At 43.6% G+C, this 10,457-nt stretch overlaps 1 protein-coding gene across 1 annotated transcript; it reads right to left on the reverse strand.

Moving 5' to 3' along the window:
- On the reverse strand, nt 3,901-7,087 carry LOC8059752 (ORM1-like protein 3). The gene is made up of 3 exons (XM_002461892.2): nt 6,631-7,087; nt 5,358-5,509; nt 3,901-4,401 (listed from the first exon to the last, which is right to left on the reverse strand). The coding sequence occupies exons 1-3, from the start codon at nt 6,826-6,828 to the stop codon at nt 4,263-4,265; spliced, it is 489 nt and encodes a 162-aa protein (XP_002461937.1). The 5' UTR covers nt 6,829-7,087; the 3' UTR covers nt 3,901-4,262.

Raw genomic sequence — 10,457 nt, forward strand, 5'->3', positions numbered from 1 at the left:
TATGACCGGAGAAATGGAAATGCCCTAAGTTATATCTTTGCCTTGTGCATTCCATTCCATCTCCTTTATTATTGATGCAACACATGTTCCAACCAATCACCAAATGATATGATCCACTTCATATCATCACGTGATTGTATTGGTTCGTCGATCTTGACCTCACTTGCTCCTCACTTGCCTAGCCGCGCCCTGCGCTGCCCCCGCCCGCAGCCACTGACGCATGGGCCCCGCAGGTGGTACCCACCGCGTCCCTAACCTCCCGTCCGAAACGGACGGGGAGTCCGCTGCCGCCCCGGCTTCCGTGCCCGCGCGCGCCTCCCTAGGTTCCCCGCGTGTTGTAAATAGAGCCGCATCTCGCCCGCACGCGCCCCTAGAACCCTAGTCGCCTGCGCAAAGCCCTAACCCTAGCCGCCAACTCGCCGAGTTCTCGTGCCGCCGCCGCCGTCAACCTCGCCGCCGCGAGCTCCGTCGTCAAGCTTGTCCACCCGTCCATTCGCCAAGGTGAGCCGCGCCCTGGACTCGCCTCGCCGTGCCGACCCCGCCCGCGGCCTCGGCGCGTTCTCCCGTGCCCTGCAGCGCCGCCGCCGAAAGCTCGCCGCGGCCGGCCATGGCGCGCCGCCGCGGACCGGCCGCCCCCGCCGCCAGCGCTCGCCCCACAGGCGCGGTCCACCGTGGACCGCGGTCCCCTGCCCCCGCGTGCGCGGTCCACAGCGCCGCCGTGGACCCGCCTGTCCCGCGCCGCCACGTGGCCGGCCAGCTCGGCCACCCGCGCCGCCCCCTAGCCTTTTTGCAAAAAGGCCCCTGTCTTTATTTGAAATTAACCTACGATCTTGCTCAGTTCAAAATAATTAGTTTTTAGCCCCTGGTTTTTGTAGAAAAATCCCTGTAGCCGTTAGTATTTATAGTTTTAATTCAAATCTCATTTTAATTCAGTTTTAATTAGTTTTAAATACGAAAAATAGTTCAGCTAATCTACAGTTTTGCCATCCAACTTGTTTTAGCCATAACTTTTGCGTCTTAGCTCCGATTTAGGTGATTCTGGTCGCTAAAGTTTCGTCTCGTCGAGTAGAATACAGTAGTGCAGTTGCTTTCTGCTTTTGAATGCTTTGGTGTACTGTTTCTGATTAAGCTTGTTTGCTTGCATGTATTGCTTCGTATGTGTGATGATTGTTACGTATAGCCAACGAGACGCTCGTGAAGGAAGAGGATCAGGATCCCGCTGAGTTCGAGCAACCCGACTACGATCAAGGCAGGTGCAGACACCGTTTGATCATTTTGAACCTACTCATTAATGTCATCTACTTTATACGCATGTGTCCAATGAATGCAAACCCTAAGGACCTGACTAGCTTTACTTACTATTCCTTGTTCACCTGGGGTTATGTATATGGGTAGACTAGATTGTATTAGGTATGCTTAGCTGCTCTACTCATCTTACACACATGCCTAAACAAGTAATACTCTCTACTTAACTTGATGCTTAAAGTGTGCTGAACCTTTGGTCACTGCGGTGATGGCGATGTTGGATGCTTACGAGCATTGAGATGATGGTGGTGACAGGGGGAGCGGGTACTGTTGGTGGTCCGGTTGGCCGGGCGTACCCGTCTCTGCTCTCCGTAAGGACTTAGTCATGGAGCGCCCCCTGGAACATACAGTGCAGCTCCAAGCCATATGGCTCTAGCTTGACTAATTAGCAGGACCTCCACTAGTAGGGTGTTACTTTCCGGGTATGTGTGAGGAAGTAACTTGGGTAATGAATATTAAGTTGTTGGCTGCTCGGTACGCCATGGCTATGGGTATCGACTGTCGAGCGCCCCGGCAAAAACTTGCGAGTGGCATCCTATTAGTTGGACCGTGTGAAAGGTCTCGTAGTGAGACCCTGCCTGCTCACCTTGGCAGTGTTTTGGGGAGTCATGACCCCGGACAAATGGGAATCACGACTTGGAGTGAACGTGCACACCTCTGCAGAGTGTAAAACTGATATATCAGGCGTGCTCATGGTCACGAGCGGCTCAGACTCTCACATGATGAGCAAATTGGATTCACTGGTTACTTGGAGATGGAACTTGGCGAGGTTGCTACCTCGTGTTTTGGCGGAATGGCTATTCCGTGTTGGCAGGATTGCTATCCTGTGTTAATAATTGGGGTTAATTTCTGGACTATAATAATTATTAGGATAGTCTTTAAAAAGATGCTAATTACTACTTACACTAATTAAGGGCTGGATTTATGCTACTCATAATTAGTAGCAGGTTGTTCTAATAACAGTCACAATTAAAAGTGATCAACTAAAATGCTACCGCAGTCAAACCAAGTCAGCTTTACCATGTTTCAACCCTTGCATGTCATTACTTTCCGTCTGTGCTTGTTGAGTTCGACATGAGCTCACCCTTGCTATAATCATTAAAGGTTGCTCGGACGATCAGGAGTACAATTGTGAATTCCCTTAGGACTACCCTGAGTCGCCTGGTTGTTAGGCTCGTGTGGTTCTGCCGTCGACCTTCCTGTGGCAAGGTGGTCCTGTTACGTCGGCGTCTAGTTTCCCCTTTCTTTATGGAACAATTTAGCTTATGCTTCCCATTCGCACTTTGATATACATTTGGCTTGTAATAATGGTACTTTGACTCTCATTTATGTAATACGTTTGAACACTGTGTTTTGTACCATTGATGATGTCGATCCATGTGTGTGAATTTGAGATCCTGGCGCACATGTGATTTGGCACCCAAATGCTCTTTTACATCCGGGTGTGACACTAGATGAGAATTCAGGATAAGTTTGAGAACTGACAGTGAAATTTACTCTTTAAAATTTGCGGCGTACTCAGTCTTGTACGCTGTTAGATTCTTGAAGATCAGTGGCATATAACCGAACTAACTATAAAACGTTTGGGTAGTATAGACTTAGGACTGAACTAATGACTGAAAGTATTTAGTCTTGGTCTCGGTCACTTTGGTCTTGGTCTACGTTAGATCTATAGTCTTTGATCAATTATGCCTAGGCCTACTTGCTATGTCTCTATCATGTACGGTACTTTATGAACTGATGAGTTATCAGTGGATACAATCTCACTAATAATAGTCTAAAATGAAGTAATATTCATTTTAATGGGTTTATATCAACTATCTGCTCTTATCACTTTGTTTAATTTATATGTTATATCGTCATTTTTTGCCTTTAAATAGAAAAATATTACTAAAATGTGCTACGAATTATGCTACTTAGTGGTAGTTTTTTCTAGTCCGGTTAGTTCAGCCATAACCAAGCCAAGCTTAACCAGTCTTGAGTTTTAAAACTAACTAATCGGTCTTCACTTTTAAATGACCAAACTTTCAAAACAACCAATATCCGGTTTGGTTGGTTCCGTTCGATCAGAAAGAATGCTCACCCCTGGTTACAAGGAGATCATGTATAAGCTTTATCAACCTTTATCATCTTGTATGGTCCTCTATTTCAAAACCACTTATCAAACATTTCTAACTTCAACTAAATCTTTAGAAACATCTACTGAAGTTTAAATAAATACACTATTAAGTTAAGACACTACATATATAGTTTAATGAACTAATTTGTTGATATTGAGTTTTTTTTATAAGACCAATCCCAATGGAGATTTCTTTATGAGAATTTTGCAGACGTTAAATAAGCTGATGTATCATAATATTGATGAAGAGAGATGATAAAAGTTTTATAGGATGAAATGGATTTATGGAGATGAAACTTGACTTTATTGTTTCCAACACATAGTCTCGAAACGGTGACATGAAACTACACTGATATTGGTCTAAACTTAGTTAAGTTGGTGAAGTTTGACTTAGATAAAGGTAAAGTGACCTAATTAATTTGGAACGGTAAAGTGGCCTAAATAATTTGGAATTGAGGGAGCAGATAATAAGCAAAGAGGCGAAGACAAACATGAAATTTACTGATTTATGGGTTCCATCTTACCAAATACCAAACAGCATCCGCTACACAGTTTTCCAACTTACCAACTGCTACACACTTATCCACATGCTGGCGGTTGTTTACCGAAGTTACCGTTTCCACTTCCAATGAAACCAAAAAGAAAGCAGCAACGGCAACAACACAGAGCAGTCTGCAGGCAAACCTTGTATGCTAGAGTAACATTTACAGTTCTTTCTAAACCTGTACTGCTGTACATATATTACAGGCAGTTGTGCCGACTTTGAGAAACACACTGCTTGTTCTGGTGTAGCTCTTCATAACATCATATTTCGACCATGCACTTCTTGCAGTGGTCCTCAGATGTCTGCATTGATTCCAAATATGCGGACCTTGTGCATGTTCGGCAATTTCGCCACAACCAGCACAAAAACTGCAATCGTATTGAGGAAAAACATCGGCTGCTTGTAGTCGGTCAAGTGCGATGCAATCAGATACCTGGAAGAACACGCCTTAGAATATATGCCACTCGATATTACAATGTCAACTTGGTTCGAAAAATACAATAATAACATTGTTAATTGCATACAATATTTTAACAATAACTAACTTCAAGCCAAGCATCATACTTTTAATTTGTCAAAAATGCTAAGATGCTGCACTCTATCTCCAACAGGAGACCCATTTGGGAACCCAAACCCAAAATGGGTCTCCAACACAATACCTATAGCCTCCAACAGAGTATCCATACAGAAGACCCATTTTGCATTTTGGGTATCAGGAGAGGCATAACCCAAATTTGGGTATCCTCTCTCCTCGAGACCCATTTGCAGAGTGTTGTCTTTTAGGTATTGTTGTTGGAGAAGACTAAAAATAGGTATAGAACCTTTTACCTGTAACGCTACCTAAACGATAAATGGGTCTTGTATTTTGGGTGACGATTGTTGGAGATAGTGACAAGATACTAACTGATTAATCATCAGCTGAACTTTGCACTGCTCATGAAAATCCTAGTTCTTTTTGTTTTAACTTTTGGATCACAAGCAACAAATTATTCCTTGAAGGCACAGCAGCAGCAAAGTGTAGCTGGAAGAGAAATTTCCTAATATTTAGGGTTGGCTAGATAACTTAGCTGAACAGTTTTACAGACCTTTTTATTGTTGTTCTTGTCTATCAACTCCTTTTATAATGCATCTTTAAGTACAAGTGTATAACTATGCTCTAGCATGTTTTGTGCTTTCTATAATAGGCAGAGCAACACCCAAGTTCAGAAAGGTAGTCTGATGAGCAAGCAAGTACATTCTGTTGCAACAAAATTGTTGATTAGGAACAAAATGGAGTATGATTGCACAAGCAACCGCTGCCCGTACTGATTAGTAGTATAAGTTTTCTTTCCAGAATCTGAAGAGTCATTTGTTGAAGTGCGAACTGCACAAGGATGAGATGGAACTTACAGCACCACAGGTACCACAGTCAAAAACTTTCTGTTCCGAGTAAGCTGCTGACCATTGTCCATTTGCTCCCACCATGTCAATCTGCTGTAGATGCCTTGGTCATCAGCAGCAAAAGGGGTTCCTTTCTTCCAGTGGAAGAAGTGGTAAGTGATCTGAAAATAGAACATTTCAGGTGTGTCAACTGAATTTCAACAGGCAAGGAACATGAATAGCAAGGAGTTGAGTTCTTTCACTTAAGTCCTCCTACCCATTCACAACCCATGTGTTTTTTACCTGTATGTGTGAGAGAGAAATTGGATGAACGCATGCCATCACTTGGGTTAAAAGTAATGTGATATTGCAGATGGCATGAAATGCATCTTCTGAGTCAAAGAGAAAATTTTGTATCAAACACATCACTGACCCAAAAGGACACATAATATCTTTATCCCGAGATGAGAATTGCCAAGTATAATTTACATGGCTCGTATTTCAGGTCACCATGACATGTGCAAGTCCAAATGTTGATTATGGAACAATACATAAGTCTGCAGATCACAATGTGAAGCCTGTCCTGTACCACTAATATGAACAGTTCTCGTTATACAAACCTAATCAAAATTCGATCTATTAGTTATTCTTCATAGTAGTATAGTACACACAAATGGACCTTTCAATAGTCAATATCTGATAACAACCTGCTTTGAATAAACAAAGAAATGGTCCTGGCCAACAATGGCGTGCTTGTTTTGACTTTTATGCAAGGGAAACTGTTCCACACACAAATGGCGAACAAAATTTATGATAAGCTAACAGAATAGCACATCCAGCCTGACAAAGACAGTTTATACTACTAATATTTCATCTCCTAAAATATTTCTTCTATGGCTTCACTATATTCGTAGCAATCCATGGGCATAGGTTGTGGAAATATTTTAATTGCAGATGAACTGTCACTCTAATCCTACACAGATTCCGCCTTCGCATCATGGCAAAGAACATAATCTTTTTGGCTAAACACGTAGACGCAGAGCAAGAATCAAACAGTCCTGCTGGAGCGTGAAACAGTTGGGGAGCAGAAATAATCGACACCGAAGGAGCTAATTAGTAAATCCATCTACAGTACAACCAAATCTAGGGATAAAGTGGACGGAAGCAACCCATTCCAGTTTGAGAAAGGAAGGGACGAGACATGCACAAAATCAAAAGTCGATCGCGCGAGCAACCGCTCGTAAGCAAACCCCAGTAGAAAGGGCGAGGGGCCGGGGACGGGATAGAGAGTGGGGAGACTCACGGCGAAGTGCGCGAGGTTGACGACGGTCCAGGCAGCCCCCGGGGAGCATCCGGAGACGGAGAGGACGAGGAGCCAAGCGAAGAAGAGCAGGAGGATGTAGGTGGTCCAGACGCCCGGGTACATGAACCACTCCGTGTTCTTGTTCACGTCCACCGGCGGCGCCGCCTCGACGTAGTAGGGCTCCCCTCTCCGCCCCATCCCTGCTCAGCGCAGGCCTGGTGGTCGTGCCGACGGCGCTGGATCTCGGGGGTTTACTTTCCGCGGTGGCGCGGGGGGTAGTAGGTGCACGGAAGGAAAGGCCAGGGGCCGATGGTGTCGTGCTGTGGTGTGCGAGTGATGGCCGGCGAGCCGTGCGCGGACGGTGCGTGGAGTGAGAGATGGATGGCAACGGTTGCCGTCTGGGGACTCCGGATTGCGGATATGCGTTGGGTTCGCTCGAGCTCGACGCTCGAGAGTCGTGATACTGCTGTCTCATCTGCCTGATCCAACGGGGAAATATCTCGAGCCTTCGGGATTGTTCCAATAGTGACACCGGGTGTATTTAGGCTTTCGCCTTGTTTACTTGTAAAAAATTTTGCAAAATGTGAGTAGTAGTATTTTTGTTTGTATTTGGCAAATATTATTAATTATATGTTAACAAGGCTTAAAAGATTTTCCTCGTAATTTATACAAACTGTGTAATTAGTTATCCTTTTTATCTATATTTAGTATTTTATACATGTGCCGCAAGATTTGATGTGACGGGGAATCTGAAAAATTTTGCAAAAATTTTTAGAAACTAAACAAGACCCTTGTTTAGATGCACCAAAAATTAAAAAAAATTAAGATTTTTCGTCACATCAAATTTTGCGACACATACATAAAGCATTAAATATAGATGAAAATAAAAAATTAATTACACAGTTTATCTATAAATCATGAGACGAATGTTTTAAGCTAGTTACTTCAAAATTAGACAATATTTGTCAAATAAAAACAAAAATACTATAGTGTCAAAATCCAAAAACTTTTTGGATTTAGGCCCTATTTAGTTTCCCACCCAAAATTTTTTCAGTCATCCCATCGAATCTTTAGACACATGCATGGAACATTAAATGTACATAAAAATAAACTAATTACACAGTTTGGTTGAAAATCGCGAGACGAATCTTTTAAGCCTAATTACTCTATGATTAGCCTTAAGTGCTACAGTAACCCACATGTGCTAATGACAGATTAATTATACTTAATAGATTTGTCTTACAGTTTCCTGACGAGCTATGTAATTTGTTTTTTTATTAGTTTCTAAAAACCCCTCCCGACATCCTTCCGACACATCCGATGTGACATCCAAAAAAATTTTATCTCAAATCTAAACAGGCCCTTAAATAAGGCCTTAGGTGACCTCAATTAGTTGGGTTGATTTTTTTTATCACCTATTATATCAAATATTTCAACACATGAAATACTAAATATAAATTATTTATAAAACTAAAAACACAATTAGAAAATAATTTACGAGACGAATCTTTTGAACATAATTAATTTATTATTTGACATTAATTATTAAATAAAACAAAAATATTACTGTGCTGTTAAATTTTATCACCTGGACCAAACATCCCTAAGAAAGACAAAGATTCTCTATTTAAGCCCTGAAAAATCATTTTTCTATTAAACACTGAAAATTCTAATCTTTTCTATTTAACACCGATTTTATCTTTCATTGCCTATTCGACACTTCCAACATTTTTGTCTGTCTCTACCGTTTAAACGAACATGTGGGACACTAGAGAATGATCAAGATACCCCTTTTTATCTGTTTAGATTGCCACAAGATAAAGGGTTGCTTGAATCTTTTGCTCATGCTTGCGTAATCTTACCAGGTTAGTTTATTTATTTGGTAGCTGCTGCAAAGACTTGCCTTGCCCAGCAATCTTGCTCGCGTGAGCAAGGATTTCCTTGCCCAAGTAAATGAGCCAAATTGGCTTTTTTTGCATGGGCTAGCCTCATTGCTCGTGCCATTCAACATCGCGCTAGAAAACATACGTATAGCTGAGCCTGTCCTAGCAACCTGTAGAAATCAAACACAAGTTTTCCCTTGCATACCATAGTACCCTTGTTGAGATAGGTTAGGCAATCTTTGCCTACCAAGCTGGTTCTGGCAACAAAACCAAAGCACTCCCTAAAAAAGATGATCTTATCTCTTTCAACTGCCCAACTCCTATGCAACGGAGGAAACCCTTGATCGATGACGGGGGTCGCCACAAAGGACGGTTGCACAGAACCACGACTAGCCTTCGGCGTCGCCTAGCCATTAAAGGTGAGGAAACAGAGCCAGACTCAGAGCCACAGGCGGCCTTAGAGGGTGGTGGCGTAGCGTTTGGATCAGGGCCCTAATGCATGAAGGGCAGCGACATGACACCTTGCTCGAGGCGGCACCATGATGGGTCTAGCGTGGGGCAGAGGGGGAAAAAGGAAAAAAATAATATCCTATGATGGGTCTGGCGTGGGGCCGCCGCCATGCGGGTTGCGACTGGGGGCAGGAGGAGGAGGTTGTGGCCACATGACAAGGTCAACACGCCAGACCGCCACACACGTCATGCTTGACATCATCTTGCACACTCTTGTGCAATATGTCATCTCTAGCTACATCACCTCATCACTTTAGGCATGTCCCCGTAGAGACTGGGATTGAGATCACTGTCAGTTTGTGTTATTGAAAGGTCCTAATATGGCTAGAGGGAGGGTGAATAGCCTATTAAAAATCTACAAACTCACTAGAGCAAGAGGTTAGTAAATAACAAAGCGAAGCTTTTTGCTCTAGCTCTAATGGGGTGTTTGCAAGCCACCTATCCAACAATTCTAGTTGATATAATCACTAGACACACAAGAGCTATGTCACTACTTACACTAGAAAGCTACCTAAAGTTTCTATACAAGTAAGTAAGCTACTCTAGATTGCGAGAATGTAAGAGAGATGGTTCGAACTTTATACCACCGCATAGAGGGGATGAACCAATCAATAATGTGAAGTCCAATCACCGGGAGAAATCCAATGAATCAATCACAATGGAGACACACAATTTTTCTCCCGAGGTTCACGTGCTTGCCGGCACGCTACGTCCCCGTTGTGTCGACCAACACTTGGTGGTTCGGTGGCTAAGAGGTGTAGCACGAACCTCGTCCTCACTAGGACACCACAAGAACCGACCCACAAGTGAGGTAACTCAATGACACGAGCAATCCACTAGAGTTACTTTTCGGCTCTCCGCCGGGGAAGGTACAAGACCCCTCACAATCACCGGGAGATGGCCACAAACAATCACCAACTCGTGCCAATCCTCCTCCGCTACTCCAAGTCGTCTAGGTGGCGGCAACCACCAAGAGTAACAAGAAAACCGCAGCTAGAACAATCCCCAAGTGCCACTAGATGCAATCACTCAAGCAAATGCACTTGGAATCACTTCCAATCTCACAAAGATGTTTAATCTATGAAGGAGATTAGTGGGAGGTGTTTGCTTAGGCTTACAAGGATGTCAAGTATGTTAGAATGCCAAGAGTGTGAGCTCCAAGCCGGCCAAACACGTATTTATAACCCCTCAAGCAAATAGAGCCGTTGGCTCTTTCACTGGGCAAACTGCGGGGTCACCGGACGCTCTTAAAGGGGCACCGGACGCTCAGACTCAGCGTCCGGTGCTCCAACGTCAGCCACGTGTCACCTTTTGAAACGCTCGTGTCAGAGTCTAACGGTCACCTGCAGTGCACTGGACGCTGAGCAAGTTAGCACAGGACACGTCCGGTGCACACCGGACTCATGCGCAGAGAGATCCGCAAACCTGTGGGTC

The sequence above is a fragment of the Sorghum bicolor genome, chromosome 2, assembly GCF_000003195.3.
Source record: "Sorghum bicolor cultivar BTx623 chromosome 2, Sorghum_bicolor_NCBIv3, whole genome shotgun sequence".
Taxonomy (NCBI): domain Eukaryota; kingdom Viridiplantae; phylum Streptophyta; class Magnoliopsida; order Poales; family Poaceae; genus Sorghum; species Sorghum bicolor.

Bases quoted from the DNA above. Each gene is read 5' to 3' on its own strand.
- LOC8059752 (XM_002461892.2), bottom strand. From the start codon at position 6,828: ATGGGGCGGAGAGGGGAGCCCTACTACGTCGAGGCGGCGCCGCCGGTG. The intron at 5,510-6,630 runs GTGAGTCTCCCC...TTCTATTTTCAG, and splicing joins TCAACCTCGCGCACTTCGCC to ATCACTTACCACTTCTTCCA. The intron at 4,402-5,357 runs GTAAGTTCCATC...GTGTTCTTCCAG, and splicing joins ACTGTGGTACCTGTGGTGCT to GTATCTGATTGCATCGCACT.